Genomic DNA, 17,515 nt, shown 5'->3' on the forward strand with positions numbered 1-17,515 from the left:
GCTTGTGTATGAGGTATGCTCACTTCCTACCCACTCTGTCAATCTCATTGATCTCACATGTACTTGCGGTAGGTGGTCGATAGATGGTATCCCTTGTCAACATGCCATGTTGTGCATCAAGAATTATGATGGTGATACTACAATTTTTTTTTATCATTTTCACCAAACAAGCGTTCAGCAACACTTATCAATATTATGTCTACCCAATACCAAATTATGATGAGCCATTGGAGTACAGCGATGAAACAAGAACACTACCTCCGTTAACAAAGAGAAAACCGGGAAGACCAAAGACACTAAGAAGAGAAAGCTCAGGAAACATACCCAAAAAAAATGAGGGTTTGCGGTCGGTGTTAAAAACCGGCTTATCACAATAGTGCCTCATGCACGGCAGCTATATAATAACTAACTTAAATTTTGATTATGCAGGTTTACTTATTCTGCTAAGAAACATAAATATTCTACTTATGTCTTTTATATGTTTAGAGAATTTGATCAATATTACCAGATTATCGTATTTAAACAAGAGGATTTTCCTATTTCCTATTAAATTTTATCAATGGTTACGATATTATTTTAATTATACTCATATGTATTTGGATCAATGTTTCAGTTAGTATTATGATTTGGCTACAGTAAGTTACAAATTGTTGAAAAACTGAAAAAATGCTGGTAGTGTTGGTGAAATTTTGTCAACATCTTACTGGTATCTTTATACCCATTGGACCATGCTAGAAAAATTTGTTTGATGTTTCTAGCAAATTAGCAATTTTCAATACAATCAAAGCAGGTTGGATTTAGCCTTTGTTATATTTTAATCAAAATGTCCAGATTTTTTATATATTTTTGTACGAACTGTTTGTTTCCTTAGTTATATATGTTATCGATGGATTCAGCATTAAGTGTTTTAGTTCATCATGCCTTTGCCCTACGACGTATTATAATTGTATAGTTTCAATAGTGTCCAAGAAATTTGAGTAACATCTTTATCGTATCTATAAACCTGTTGAACAACATCTAAAATATAATATAATTGTGGTATTATAGAAAATTGATAAATAATCCCATAACTGATTAAGATGTTATTCAAACTTAAAACATAAACATGTTTGCTACGTTTTATCACATAGCCTGTTACAAAATACAAGTTAACGTAATTAAACATTTTTTCTCCATATATCCTTCGATTCATTCAGCAACAACCAAGTTAGTTCACCCCTCTTCCTTTGCGCTAGTTTTGTCCAATCATCTTTTGGCATCTCGTTACGAAAATGTTTATAGTTCGATTCGATATAAGGTTCTTCCATGTGCAAAATCACATACAACCGACAATCAGGCCTGTCAAAGTTCAAACAACAAACCAATTCAACATCTTTGAGTTGTAACCATTTATGCGTTTCTATAAGAAACTAAAAAATGCTAGTCAAACGAGTCATTTTTCTTATGAAACTAGTTTTGAACAGTAACCATTTCAAGGTTCTATGATAAACTTAAAAAATGCTAGACAAAAAATAATTGTTTTTACAATCCAATTTATTCTCTCATTTTTTTCTTCCCATATTACACTATTTAATGTTCTATGGTTGTCAAAAAATCAGGTTTGACAGGTAACCATTGATAAAGTTTTATAAGAAACTTAATAATGCTAGACAAAATATTAAATTTTTATTGAAAGTAACTACATTCTGGATCTAACACTATGCTTGAAAGTCTACAATACAAAACCCTAAATTAGATAGAACCCTAAATTGTCAGTCTAAAATAAAAAATTTAAGTAGAAGATGTAGTAGTAACTACAATTTATAAAGAGATCAAGCTTCATATGTTATTTCTTCAAAGAAATTACACAACAACAGAGAGAAGGTAACCATACAAATTTTTTGTTGCATGCAAAAAAGAAACATACTCTTCACTTTGAACTGATTTAGGGTTTTGAAAATAACTTCCATTAAACCACTTCCAAACAACTAAACCCTAGAAATTTCTTATTAGCTAATCAATTTCAGAAAAATAAATCATAGTTAAAGTTGTAAAAATCAAAACCTAATTCGTTTTGTGTTGTAGAAATCAATCCAAATCATAAACAAAGTTGAAAGAACAACAAAAATGATGAAAACCAAAATAACTTACTCTTTACTGTTGATGATGATGAACGAAACCAACAATGGATTCTCCCTCTCTCCTACTCGATGCTCTCTCTCTGTTAGGTTTATTTTGGGTGTCTTTAAGATAAGAGTTTCCTTCTCTTTCTCTTCGATTTGATATTTGAGGAAAAGACAATTTTTTTTTTGTTATTATTTTGAAACAGAAAAGGCTACTTTTTTTTATTATGTTAAATGGAAAAGGCAAATTTTTCCAGGGAAAGAAAGTTTGTTTTTGAAGAATTAAATTTAATGAATCTCTATATATTATGGTATCTTTTATTTTGGGTATTTTTTTTAACTTAGGATAGGTTAGGCAGTAAAAGAGAATAAGAGGATAGACATGTAATTTACTTTGAGTGGATTTATTTTCTATGTCAGATTATCTTTGGTCTCTAGACTCGTTGATCATGCGATTTTGGACTTAAATTCCATCCCCCGTTACTGAAGGGGGTAAACTCAATTACCAATTAATTTTGAGGGGGTAAGCTCAAAAAACCCTAAAAACAACTGCCACAAAAACACCTACACTAAATAATGTTAGGCACCCAATAGTACTAATTAATTACCCACTCCAAAATACTACCCTAAGAATGTGTGTACTATGGCTTCCTAATCCACCAATTATTTCTATCCACATCTATTTCTTTTTCAGCTCATCTAGGGCAGTGGTAGACATTTGTGATTTCAAATCCATTCCGTAATATTTATATGTCAATAGGTAATATGCGGAAACTTCCTTAAAAGAATAGGACACCTTTAATTTAAAGCATGTGGTTTAATTTATCAAAATCAAGTACATGCATTTCAACTAGGGGTGTTCATTTAGTATCCAAACCGACCGATCCAATCCGATCCAAACAGATTTCAACGGTTTGGATACCGATCCAATAGTATTCCGGATTGGTTCGGATGTTAAAATGGCAAAACCGAGTGGTTTGGATCGGTTTATGGATTTGGTTGACGGATAACCGAACAAACCGAACCAAACCATTTATTGTTATTTTTTATATATTATATATATAAATATAAATGATAGGAATGATGAACGGTTGAGATTAATAGTTAAGTTAGTTCCATGTTTGTTAATATCGTAGCTTAATGCATGTGTAACAGAAGTAAATGGCGTGGAGAATTGTAGCTCAATTCAATAGTTAAGTTAGTTCCACGTTTTTAAGTCAAAAGTGCGAAATTTTATATATGGTAAAATATCACAGGTGGTTCGGTTATCCAACCGATCCAAACCGTTCAAGCATAGTTCGGATCGGTAACCGAACCAAACCATGAACGGATTGGTTCGGATTTAGATTTGAAAAAACCGAACCCTTCGGTTTGGACTTTGGATTGGCCGAAAAAGTCGGTTATCCAACCGATGTTCACCCCTAATTTCAACAACAAGTCCAAATTTGATTCATAACCCCACCATAAGAGTACTCACAACCATGAACCATGTGAGACAAATGGGCTTAAAACCCTAATTGTGACAATGATGTAATAAAACTAATTTAGAACACATTAAATACATCTCGAGATCTTAACACACACTACCATAGTACCAATACAATACATTGGAATAACTTGATATTACAGGTAACAAACAAAGTCTTAATAATGTAATATTTGTAATTTCTTTTATAACTGATCAGGCTTTCCACGCGTAAACTGTTCGAAGCTAGAGAGAATACGACCTGATTGACAACAAATAGTACGTAAGAACCTCCAAGCCCGCCTTAGTTGAAGGTTTGTAGCATGTACCTTCTCTTGTCGTTATTTCACGTGTCAAACAACTTGTTTCAACAACTAGGCGTATCAGATTATTAACCTCTTAAGTATATATATCGGCGAATATTACCCAACTAGTTCACTAGTTAACACCCATCATGTAGAAATTCTTTTTACTAATTTTCTAGTCATACATTATGTATCCTTTCTCTTACCTTCACATTCAAGCCATTCTTCATTAGAAGGACAATAGATTGTTTTAAACAATCTGGTTGAGCCTCAACCACATCAACATGAAAGTTAAAGAGAATAGTTGCAATTACAGATTTCATCAAACTCATAGCTATTTCTTTACCCAAACAAGTCCTTGGCCCAACATTAAAAGTGAAGAACTTTGACATAAGTTCAGTTTTAAACTTCCCATTTTCATCAATCCATCTTTCTGGTTTATACTCTAAACAATCTTTCCCCCATACCCATTCCATTCTTGCAGTTGCATATAGAGATAGTATCATTTTCATTCCTTTTTTTACCCTAACTCCATCAGGAAGAACATCATCTTCTACTGCACTTTTATGATTCAAATAGCCTGGTGGATAAAGCCTTAATGACTCAATTAAAGCTGCATGTAAATACACCAATTCTCTCAGTTCTTCTTGTTCAAAAACATATAAACCCTTACCTAACTTATCATCACCATTAAAATCGTTGGTCTTTCGCTTCATTACTACGTTCCGTAATTCTTCTAAAATCTTCGTTTCGGCTCTTGGGTTGTTACAAATGGACCAAAAGTACCAACTTAGGCCTGATGCACTTGTATCAGCCGAAGCGAATAGTACAATTAATGATGTATCTCTCAAGAACTTATGATCATTACCACTTTTTTCGATCCCTTCTGATTCATTATTCAACTTAATGTAAGTTGATAAAATACCCTTATTAGGGCTAGACCCATGAAGCAATAATTCTTCTTTGGTTTGAGAAATTAACTTACCTATTTCATGATCAATACTTTTTCTTGCTTTTGCATTTTCTTTTTCTTGTCCAACTCTTAAGAGACGCATTAACTTCCACCATGGAGTAGGAACTATATGTCTATAAAACATAGTTTCAGTAGCAACTTCAATGGCTTCAGCAAGTTCATTACTTGGAAACCCTGCAGAAAGAAACTTAGGGTTTCTCCCAAAAGTTAAAGTTGAACTAGTATCAAAAGTTAACCTAATAAAAACACTTTGTAAGTCAAAAGTAGTTTTATCTTTTGATAAAGAAACTAACAAAGGAAGTAATGCATCTTCAACTTCTAACTTGTTTATATTAGTAATAAAATTTCGAAACTCTTTCGACGAAAACCGACCATGGGTCATTTTTCTTTGTTGAATCCATTGATCATGATCAGTAGTGAAAATACCCACTCCAAATATATCAAAAATTTCTTTGAAATCCTCACCTTTAGGGAAGTTGGAAAAATTGGTTTTGAGAATATACTCAATATTTTGAGGATTACAAGTAATCAAATAGTTCATTTGAGTAAAAACAGGTCCTTTAACTTTGAAAGAAGGACCATAAATGTTGAAAGTATCAAGGAGAACTTCATTGACACAGTGAGCATTTTTAAGAACATTTGGTAGTCTGCCTAGAATTGGCCAGTTTAATGATGATAATTGATTCTTGTGGTTTAAGAACCATTTGATGGAGAAGAAAGATAGAAGTGAATAAAGCAAAACCTCAAGCCATATTTTAGAGAGAGAATTTATAAAAGATTGGAAAGACAATGGTAGGAAGGACTCCATGGATAAAATATTTTTGATGATTCTTGTGAATATAATACTACTCTTGGCTGCATGTAGGTTTATATAAGAGCTAATTCCCATCTAGCCCCCAATTTCTGACTAACTTGCCTGTTTGACCCACAATTTGTTAATGGCTTCAATTTTGTCTCTTTCTTTAACTAATTTCTCACAAAAATACGGGTAATGCTAGAAGAGGTTACAGTCAAATCATACTTCAGATCTATACGAAATCAACAATCTTCATTTTCGAATCATCTACATTTCTCTCTCTTGATGGATTTTTTCACACCCCATGGACAGCAGATTTTTATTTAAATCAGTGGTCTAGTTTTTTTAGTTTGTTCTATCATATTTCTAAAAATATCTCATTTTTCTTTTCTAACGTTACTCTTCACTTTTTCTTCGTATTTATTTTTATCTTATTCTTTGAGCAAGTCGTTCTTTATTATTTTTTGCTTTCTTCCATTCAAGACCTTCATAAATAGAAGTCCTAAAAATTACGAAACTTCAACAAAGAGGAAGCTCACTTCGCCGAAAGCAATTTTTACGGTGCATATTTCCCCCCTCTTTGAGAAAGTCTCCAAAGAAGAGTATCTAGTTTTTTCGAGGATATCTAGTGATGGAGACCCCCATTAATGAGAAACGAAGATAGAGGAAGAAAAAGATAATCAAATAGTAGAAAGAAAGAAGGAGAAGTTTTAGGGGCAAAATTGAAGTGGGGCACATAGTGGGGGTCAAAAGCGTGATCAGGTTACATGTGGGGCTAAACAAGTGTTATCCCTTTATGAGACAAAGACAACAATTATTGTTGAATGAATTCTTATTGGTGCTATAGCATGTGTAGTTGAAGCAGACAGTAAATATGAGCAAATCCACTGTCAAATTAGTTTGTGAATTTAAGATGGTATTCATTGTTCTAACCTTCCCCTGTGTCTTGCAGAACCCTAAATAGTAAATACTGCTAGCAAGCTGCACCAGTTAACCAGGCTAGAATCACTTTTCCATTCAATAGTAAATTTGAGTGAGGAGAATTTGTCTTTACGTCATTTTATTGTGTAAAAAGATAGTAGTATAAAAAATGGACTTGCGAATGCTTACTTATCTTATGAACACAATCATAAAATTTAAGACTCACATAGATACTCAATATATTGATGACAAAATCTTTATTTTTTACTTTAAATCATTGAAATTCTCGAAAAATAGACGTTAAATGTAATAAGGATGACGCGACATCAGCTACTTCCCCAAGCTTTGTGCAATACTCTAAGACAAAGAAGCATTTCGGTCCTTAGTGTTTCTAGAGCCTACCTATGTCTCGATGGATTATGTTAACTTCGATTTAGGCATCTCCAGTCATATTGCATAGTGATTTTGAGTTAGATGTCTACAAACTTGACGAGACTTCTCTGACTTAAACTAAAACAATATGATTCTAACGTAAATATGTAACCCTAGAAAACATGACAAATCTCTAACATGACTAATAAAATTTTGGGGAAGTGTACAACCATATCCTTTTTGGTGATAAGAGTGATTCAGTAGAAAAAAAGTCTGGCCTTCAAACCCCTAACATGTGATTCATGGGGTATGAGAACAACAGTGTCACTCTAATCCTATCCTATCTCAATTCTAAATTTAATGCCCCTATTTATAAATGGAATGGGTGATGCCAATCCAACAAGTATGGATTCAATTAGTCATTCATATTCACATGCATTGGTACATCTTTTGAATATTGGTCCTCTTTGGGGTCAGAAATCTAAGTAAAGGTGTGTGCATTCAATTTCTTCCATATATAATCATGTGATTGTAATATTTTCAGTATCGCCAATGAGCATATTAAAGAAATGAACTTATATTTCCTATATTAGCCTGAGCATAGTGGCCTTCTCCTCCTTACTCGAAATGTGTATGCAAAAATTCTAGTTATCCCTTCGTTTAGTCCCTCCTCCAGCCCTCCACATGATGTGGTAACATCTCACAAGAGAATATGTAAACTACTTTAAAAAAAAAACACAATTGTGAAATTACAAGAGCAATGAGGGAGAACAGAGTTGGTGCAGGTGGATTATTTCCTCATGTATTTTCTCCCGAATACATAAACACTTTCCATTGCCTTAACGATGAATCAATCATCTAATAAGACTATTGTTAAGTTTGTGGTCATCCAACTCAAAACCAATTGACAATGTGTGGAGATGACCTATATCTTATATTCTTGGTTGCTAGTTACTCATTCTCCCATGAGGGACTATTCTCACACGCCCCCTCACGTGTGGCGTTCTTTGAGCCTAAAACGTGTGTTTTTTTTTGTTTACGGATGACGTGGAGCACATGTGACTTTTAAGCCTATCACATGTGAGCCTAGCTTTGATACCATGTTAAGTTTGTGGTCATCCAACTCAAAATCAGGGGCGTGGAAGAGGGGGTGCGACAGGTGCGGTCGCACAAAGCTCCCCTCCATCTAAGGCCCCATTTTAGTAATGTTAAAGCTTTTCTAAGTATAAAATGCAAAGCGTTAGCCAATATGCAAGAAAATGCCAGTAGCTTAGTTGGTTGGGTACATATTCTCGCGCCCACGAGGTCTCGTGTTTTAGTCCCCTCTTTTACAACCTAAATTCATATTTTTCAGATGTTTTTATAGGATATGATACCTAAGGGCACCCAACCCAACATTATTACGTTTTAACTATTCTAAAGGCATCTCCGATCTCTTTCTCTATTTGGTTTTTTTATATTTTTATCTAACTTCATCACTATGAGTCTATGTTTCTCGTTTGCTATAAGAATACTTCTTTTTCTTTCAATTCAAACAAAAAAAATACTTCTTTAATTCATATAATTGTATCTTTGAAATATTCAGTTAAATTGTGTTCTTGGACTTATTTACTTGCATCAAATATAATATAAATATTCTTACTTGTATTATGTAATTTTTCATGCATAAGTACTTTTACATAATCTAGTTTGGTCATGATAATATTTTCTTCAGTTAATATTAGCTATTTTAATAATATATCGTATGTAAATATTTTTCGGTGCATACATCATATGAAGAAGGGAGATTTTAAAAGGCCTCCCCGTTTTTGTTAAAAGGCCTCCCCATGGTTTCGTTGACTTAGTAAAAGACATTTGACTTAGCTTGGTTAAAGGACTCCCCTCTTTGAATGGGTGAAAAAAACCCCCTTTAAAGGTGTATTTCACCCACATTTTCTCTCCATCATTTGACCACGCCACATCATCATCTTCTCCGGCAGAGTCGCCGGCCAAACTTCCGGCCGGCGACCTTCAAATTTTTTTTTTTTTATTCTCTCTCTCTCTAAAAACAAAATTTCTTTTTTTTTTTTTTCTAAACTCTCTCTCTCTCTCTACAGATCTAGAGAGAGTCCATTGAAGGTCTGCGAACAGACCTTCAAAAGGTCTGTTCGCAGACCTTCAATGGATCTGTTCTCTCTCTCTCTCTAGAGAGAGTTTAAAAAAAAAAAAAAAAAAATTATTTTTAGAGAGAGAGAGAATAAAAAAAATAAAAAATTTTGAAGGTCGCCGGGCGGAAGTTTGGTCGGCCGGCGACCCTGCCGGAGAAGATGATGATGTGGCGCGGTCAACCGTTAGGTCAAATATTGATGAAGGAGGTGCTCTTTTGTAGAGGGGGCCCTATAACCAAATGGGTTATAACGAGGGGCGCTTTTAGCGGGGAGGCCTTTTAACAAAAACGGGGGGGGCCAATGGGTTATAATGAGGGGCGCTTTTAGCGGGGAGGCCTTTTAACAAAAACAGGGGGGGGGGGGGGGCCTTTTAAAATTTCCCTATGAAGAATCCCGATTAAAAGTTCGCACCGAAAAGTTCGCACCGGACCACCAAATTCTCAACCACGTCACTGCTCAAAACTAATTGGCAATGAGTGGAGATGACCTATATCTTTTATTCTTGGTTGCTAGTTACCCATTCTCCCATGTGGGACTATTCTCACAACTACCACAGCTCTATTGCGTCGACGATGATTCATCTAATAAAACTACCCAAGCTGACGCAAGGGCGACCAAGCGGCCCAATCGAACATATTTTTTATTGAAATGGCTTGTGTCCAAGTTTATTACTTTATGACAATGACCAAGGATGTTCTAGTCTACTTTAAAAAAAAAAAAAAGATGTTCTAGTCTTTGCGGATTGGATCCTTACTAAAGTTTGGTGTGATTTGACCCTTCCAAAGATAAGAACACAAAAATATTTAAGGTTTGTGTGCATTTGTACATGTCAACCTTTGGGGTTATATCCCTATATCCTCTGATTATAGTTTAAAATTCTTCAAAATTTAGCACAAAAAGTTTATTGTGTTGTTCTAGACTTCTAGAGTCATTTCCAAATAAAAGTACGAATTTTTAAACATTTTGTCTAAAGGAATATAATAAAACATAAATGAAGTTTTTCTACTGAAAAAACATTATAATTAGTAAAATTAGTGAAGAAATCTGAACTTATACGAAAAATAATCTTAACATGTATCCACAGGCATACTACTCTAGAAGGATTGTTAAATATAAAGATGTAAGTAAGAATTATATCTCCAATTGTTAAGTAGGTCCTTAAAATCTTATAGTCGGCCCTGACATGACAAAGCATTTATGAAGAAAACTGGAGAAGCCCATTGGGAACAAAGAAAGATACCCATGAACCCATCCATCATTTCAAATGGAAAGTAATGGTGGATATGTTCGGTATTTAGGTAAGTTATTAATGCATTTTGGTGCAGCTAACTTGAGGTACATATGTATCATCTTTATTACTTTCAAGACTTCACATCCATACATGGAGCAAATAAATGAAATTTCTGTTACCTCCTTGATCATCCTCCACCAATTTTCCCTAGTCTTTTCTTTATTTTCATTTTCTCCTTTGTTCTTTTTTCAAGTCAAGTCACTTCTCAAAATTGTCTATTCAAGAAACTTAAAGACCTACATGATTACTACTTGGCCTCTCAAGTCTCAACTACTTCTATTAAAAAGGAAGTTGCTGGTAGCATGCCATAAACTATGAATATAATTGTACTATTAACTACAACATCCTCTGCTTGGTAGGATCACTTAGAGTGATGATATATACTATTAATATACATGGTTTTGTTACTAGAAAGAATTCCACACATATTTTAATTTAGAGATTCCAATTATTATAATTTTTAGTCGTAATATATTAATTTAGTGGATACAGTTTATGTGATCATATGCAACATAGACTCGTAGCTTTGTGGTTATGAGTACTTGTATAGGACGAGTTCAAGTCCTAGAGAGCCCAACTTTGCCTCTAAAATTATTCCCTATAATTTCATGTGCTAAATAAAAGAAGACAGTAGTTTCTTTCTTTAAATATTTAAGGGGTTTTCAGATTTTCGTATAATGACAGTTAATTTCAAGATAGTTATGTACTTATTTTATCCTTATGACTTATTAATGCATATAATGTATTCATGAGTTATGTCTCTATGATCCAATTTATCCTATCTCAAAGTTTCTTAGAAGCAAATTAAAGAGGAAAAGATATTTGGGAGAGTTGTAACTCACATTGAACTTGGATGGTTATACCAATCGAATAATGTTCGGTCGGTAACTTGGTTAGGTCAGGACTCTTTACGAGTTCCACCAATTTCACTCTTGCACCCTCCTGTAGATTAATAGTAGGATTGACTGAAGATTCAATGTGGGTTACAAATTCAGTAATCTTACAAGAAATAAAGATGTTCCCTAAGTCAATCTTGATTGACTAAGTTTTTACTCTCTGAAGATTTTTTAGATGCTTCAAAACTACGGCTTTGCGTTTAACCGAACGAAAGAAAATATCTGATTATTTAACCAAGCAAAGTACAAATAATTGAGATTTTAATCAAACAAAATACTTGTCTTTTTAACCAAAAATGTTGAAATTGGGCCTTCGAACCAAATTCTTGATGTAGAATAGGGAAAGATCAACAAAAATTTTACTTAAGCAGGCGGCAAGAAAATGAGAGAGAAAGACAAAAGAATAAAAGACATAATCTAAAAGAACAAAAATTTGTTTTGGTTTAATAAAGGCCACTGCATTACGCAAACAAGGAATTTTTCCAGGTGCAATATTTTGAGTGGAATATTTTTGTTTTCTCCTACGCCCGCCACCAATTCTTCTCCACGACGATAAGTTCCGTTGGCATTGTCGGCAACTTTAAATTATTTTTTTATGGTATTTCTTTCTCTCTCACTTCCGACCACAAAAACCACCATTTCGCTCGCTCTTGTCGCTCTTATATCTCTCTTTCTCCTCTCTCTGCTAAATTCTCTTTATCTTATCCTCATTGTTCCAGTGGAAGGAGAAGTTCCCCTAGCCAGAACTCCCTTCATCTTAGACGGAAGGGACCCAAAGACGGTTTTAGACCCTGGACCACGGGTCACGAAACCCTCAATGGAAGTTTCATTTCCGATCGGCCACAAAAATCTCGTGGTCGGCCGACCACGACACATGTCTTTGTCGCCCAACAACGAGATGTGTACACTACATTTGTACTCGACCGCAACATCTATTGGTTGATCGACCATGAGATTTTTTGGGCTGCTCTCTTGGTCGACCGACACGAAACTCTCGACCGAATGCGAACCCTATATGAGCGTCATACATTGTATATTTGTATTTGCCTTTCACCTGTAATTTAAATGTCATTTTTGTAGCCAATTGCTCTTAAATTTTTGTTTAATGTTTGGTGTGTAAAAAATATTTCTCTCCTACTTTGCACGGTTCTAGTTAAAATTTGGCATCGGGCCCTAAATTGTCAGCACCCTGCTTGCAGGTATTTGATCAGATTCAAACTATCTCCTTCTATGATTAGGTTGTTTCTGTTCTGCTTTTAGCTCGAGATTTGAAAAGTCATAAATTTTATCAAGGGTCGCCGTTTTAATTCAAAGAAAAAGTTTTGGAGTACAAAATTTTAAAGGAAAATCATGAATTTTGCAAAAATTTCAAAGTGACAAAACTTCCTCATCTCCTCCCAACTCCAGTCACCACCTTCGAGCAGTGGCGTGGCTGAGAAATTTGGGGTCCGGTGCCAAAATATTAACGGGACTTTTTACATACATAAATTTTTTTCACACAGAATAATAAACATAAAATTTTAAATAGTATAACTATAAAAAAATACTCCATCAACAAATTGAATCTGAAGGTCGTATTTTGAACTAAATGATTACATTTAATATTCTTATTTGATATTTTTTCTCCTCGCATTTTTTGAACAAAATATTCAATTAAACCTTCACAGTCAATCTCTACTTTTTATTGCTTATAACAACAAACAAAACTAAGTGAGCAGTAATAGTTAGTCAGTCTTTACACAATCTAGAGAAAGAAGACTTACTTGATGTGCATGGGTAGAGAGAGATAAGGTAACAAGGAGTCAATAATTCGTCCAAAGTGGGTACTGGATTACTGGTTAGAGAGAAGGTAATAAGAGAGAATATTATATAGCCAAAAGGGGAGAGAGGAAAGTGAAATTGGAAAAGTAAGTAACTAGGGTTGTGAGTCACCACCAACTTAATAACTTCTCACGTGGGCCTTTGGGTAACTCTAGCCTTATACAAGTACAGAAAGTAAAAAAATTTGGGGTCCATGTTGTGGGGGGCCTGTGCGGGAGCACACCCTGCACCCCCCACCACACGCTACTGCCTTCGAGAAGATAGAAAAACTTGAAAAAAACATCAATATTAAAGATCACCACCAACTTGCTAGCGACCCGAACGGGTGTCGAAAAGAAATGGTGTAAGATTTGGGAGAAACAAAAAAAGATTTGGCCAAATTTTAAATTTTATGTCCTGGAAAATATAATTTTTTTCGTGGAAGGGTGACTGGAGGACAAATCCAAACGGAAAGTGTTAAAGGTACTCCTTATAAATGTTAGAGGCGCTTCAGGGAGGTGACTAAAACACTTACAAGGGGCGCTTTTAAAACTCCCCGTCACTTAATACGATTATGCTCCTGCTCTTTCTAGGGTTTGAGCGAAATCTACAGAAATGGCGTCAAGAACCCTAGCCCGATCATTGATCAGTCGATTCTTCAAACCTTCTGCGCTTCAAAAACCTAATTTGGAGCTTAACATGGTTGCAACTCAGGACACTGAAATTGCTCCGAAGCTTTTCCCTTCTTTTTCAAAATTTCAAACATCTCTCTATTCACCGGAAAGCGATGATGAAACCCTAAAGAAGCTTTCATCTGAAGGATTCATGTATCCATGTGGCCTCCCTTCACTTCGATTCTTCTTACCAGATGGTAATTTTACTCACCATTTTCTGTTACTTCATTTTGGAAATTTTGCATTTCAGATTTTTAGGGTTCTCTTCATTGTTTCTATTGGTTTTATGATTTCACCCAGAGTGTAAATTTTCTATTTCAATAGTTAGAATTTGTTTTATGGCCCAGCATGAACAAGAGAATTATATTGAGATGATTTAGGATACAAATTGTTGCAAGTTAGAAAATAAGTGAAGGAGTAGATGGAGAATCAGTTTCTATAGAGGTGGAAAAACCCTAGATCTAACTTAAAACTTGGTTTTGTATAATAATAATAATTAAAAAAGACCCAGCTGACCCCACCCGACTAAATCGGTGCCTAGCCGACTCAGGTCTAGTCGGATGCCTGGGCGTTGATTTAGGCAGGCTCCCAAAACGACTAAAAGCCGAGCCTCTAGTCGATCGGCTACTAGCCATGGCCAAGTTATCGGCGCCTAAGCTGATTTTTAAGGCTTGGTATTCAGTATAAGGTTATTCTTCTCTGGACCTTAGAAAAGTTCTTGTTTATACAGTACTAAAGAATTGTATTAGACTATGAAAGGAAGTTTCCATTCTAAGATGACCCAAATGTTACAGATTGAATTTGCCTAAAGCCCATGATTATAGAATTTGGTTGAGGCTGGCCTCCACGCGAGGCGATCTGTTTTCACCTCGAGGAGTACACATCTACAAAAGGAAACGAAACTTACAAGCAACGATAACTTTATGCAACATAAGAAGTTATAACATTTAGATATCTTGCTTGCCAAGCCCAAACACTTAAGTTTCTATGTTATTGTAGCAAGGTGAGAAAGACAATAGTATCTTATCTTTGTTACATAAATGTGGTATCAGTTTTTTTCTAAAAGAAATAGTGTACTTGTCCTCCTGTTATATACCTCAAGACTGCGCTCACTTTTTCGGTGCAAACCGCCTTGAGGCGGGAAAATAATTTGTGTATGACACATTGGGCCTTAAAGTATCTGTTGATTGCTCGAGTATTATGCAACTACCTATAATCTATAGATGTTGGATAATAGTATGATATATCCTTGTCTTCAAGAAAAGGGAAGTTATAATATTTGTAGCTAAATCCTGCATGAACCATGATCCTATGAGCATTTAGGCCCTAGACTATCGTCCTAGTTGGTACTAAGTTATATAGAGACTAGGGAATAACGTAGTAATCCAGGATGCTTCCTGAAAACAATACTTGAAGTCTACGTGACTACGTGTACTTCGATTTCCATACAATAGAAAAACACTTACATTTTCATGTATGCATCAGTAAATGTGCAGTATTGATGTTTTAAAATTTATAATGCTTTAGTCTTGAATGATTGTATTATTGCTTACATTTGTATGTGACATATTCGCGATTATTGACATGTTCATGGGATTCACCACCTTTATTTAGTTTATGTGAAAAAAAAGTCATATTGGTGCTTTTAGCAATATAGCTTTGCCTTTGTGTACCATGTTTGGGAACTGAGTAAGGTACTAGTTGAAAGGGAAAGGCCACAATTTGGATAAGTACAGACTTGCCAGAGGTCTAATGGCGGAGAAAGTATTTGTCAAGTGGATAGGTGGTTTTCTCTGTGAACAATGCTAATGAATAACCAATTAGTGCATGAGAGGGTTTATATGGACATAGATTTGATACATCTGCTGCTCCACTTAAAATTCTATAGTTCCAACTGCGGCTTATTTTATTGGCTATTGAGATTGAACTTGCGTCTAAGCAATTACCGTTTCACCATGTTGAAAAATCCAACACGTGTTATTCGATACCGATATGGATATTTACACAATCTTAGTTGGTTTCATTTTAACGACCCTAAATTGTCTTGTTAAATATTCACTTCAGTTTGTGATGGTTCCATTTCATGTTAAATTTAAATCGTGTCAACCATTTTTACAGGAAATGTTTCTTCCTCCGACGAGCCGCTGTCTTTACTTCCAAAACGAACGTACCAACCTAGCCACCTCAAGCGTAAACGAACTCATGGATTCTTTGCTCGGTATCTATCTCTTACTCTTATCATTTAGATCAGTAACATTAGAAGAAAAGCATCCAATTTCTCATTTGAGAACCATCACCCTCATCCCGAAAAGAGCCACTTTATACCTGTTACTCGTTAATCTGTTAAAAAGTTGAGACCCTTATTTCCATTATCCATTTCAAAGAATTCAAGTTCATGATAAATTTGTTTATGTCTGCAAACAGCAAAGCAACAAAGGGAGGCAGGCGAGTCATTGCACGGAGAGTAGCAAAAGGTCGAGCAAGGATAACAGCGTAATTTATCTCGCTCATCGCTTGTGAGAAAGACATTTCTCTTCTGCAGTTATTAAAAATGCTACAAGTTCATGTTCATCCCAATGGTGATGTCTTATGTTTTACTTGTACTTTTTTTTTCTTTCAATGCCTTTTCTTTTCAACCCTTCTCAATTTTGTTCTGCCCATTTTTTCTTACCCAGATTTAGTTTCACTTGTTACTGTATTTTGATCTCTTGTAGAATGTTGGATCCAAAAAAATGGATTTGGTACAAAATGATAAGAAATGGAAACCTTTTTCTTATCCAAATCTCAATAATAAGGGCAATAATAGCAACCAATTAGTTGTGATTAATCAATTAGTATTTACTTATATAAATGAATAATAGCAACCAATTAGTTGTGATTAATCATTTATATAAGGGTTATTTTGCCACTACTAATTGATTAATCATTTATATAAGGGTTATTTTGCCAACTGTCGAAATTTTAACCCAGTGATTCTATAGGCGCCCCATAGTATTGTTGCAAGCGCTTTCCCCAAACATGTTATCTAACTTTCCATATTTATTGTTGTTATATTCTTAATACCTTAACTCTTTTGATATTCTACTTATTGTTTATTTATTTTTATTTTTTCTTAAGTTAGTTATTTTAATGAGATAGAGAGATTTCAATTTCTTTTTAACCCTTGGAATTTCTTATGTATTTTTCTCGTAAATTAGTTATTATATTTCTAAGGAAGACACAGTTATTTCTTTTAAATAGGTTATTTTATTTTGGGAAGTTTTATAAGGCCTCCCCAATTTTGTTAAAAGGCCTCCCCATGAACCATTTTACTTGCTAAATTATCATTGAGGGGAGGCCTTTTAACAAAAATGAAGGGGCCCTATAAAATCCCCCTTTTATTTTTGAGGACTATATTTTAACTTTTTGAAAAAAAAACTTCTAGGGTATATGGGCCTAAAGTAACTATTTGCTCTGCATAACCGTTTCTTAGAGAGAGAAAAAGACAACATTGGAAGAGATGATGATTTGATGTGTTTTTGGGTTTAAGCATCTATAACCTTTGTGTTTGGGGCTGTAACCAATAAAAATATGGCAAGTGCTTCTGAAATCAAGCTTATGCTTGTTATATGGTCTGAGACAAGGATAGCAACCATAACCAAAGACTTTGAGATAAGTATAATCAGGTTGTGTGTGAAATTGGACCTCTAGTGGAAAGCTATCATGGAGAATAGGGGTGGGTAATCGATTAATGAGGTAAACGGCTGTTTCAAAAGCAAAATCCCAAAAAAGTA

At 34.6% G+C, this 17,515-nt stretch overlaps 1 protein-coding gene and 1 pseudogene across 2 annotated transcripts; one reads left to right on the top strand and one right to left on the bottom strand.

Annotated features, from left to right (window-relative positions):
• Positions 1–2,899: 2,899 nt before the first annotated feature.
• On the bottom strand, positions 2,900–5,683 carry LOC147565105 (noroxomaritidine synthase 3 pseudogene; annotated as a pseudogene). The gene is made up of 2 exons (XR_015230109.1): positions 3,535–5,683; positions 2,900–2,952 (listed from the first exon to the last, which is right to left on the bottom strand). The product of XR_015230109.1 is annotated as a noroxomaritidine synthase 3 pseudogene (transcript).
• Positions 5,684–13,588: 7,905 nt separating this feature from the next.
• Positions 13,589–16,518, top strand: LOC147565106 (uncharacterized). The gene is made up of 3 exons (XM_086651615.1): positions 13,589–13,939; positions 15,861–15,960; positions 16,167–16,518. Exons 1-3 carry the CDS (start codon positions 13,684–13,686, stop codon positions 16,237–16,239), a joined length of 429 nt encoding a protein of 142 aa, XP_086507741.1. The 5' UTR covers positions 13,589–13,683; the 3' UTR covers positions 16,240–16,518.
• The last annotated feature ends 997 nt before the right edge of the window (positions 16,519–17,515 follow it).

The sequence above is a fragment of the Eschscholzia californica genome, unplaced genomic scaffold, assembly GCF_041429995.1.
Source record: "Eschscholzia californica isolate CP2 unplaced genomic scaffold, dmEscCali1.0.p SCAF_1, whole genome shotgun sequence".
In the NCBI taxonomy this organism is placed as follows: Eukaryota; Viridiplantae; Streptophyta; class Magnoliopsida; order Ranunculales; family Papaveraceae; genus Eschscholzia; species Eschscholzia californica.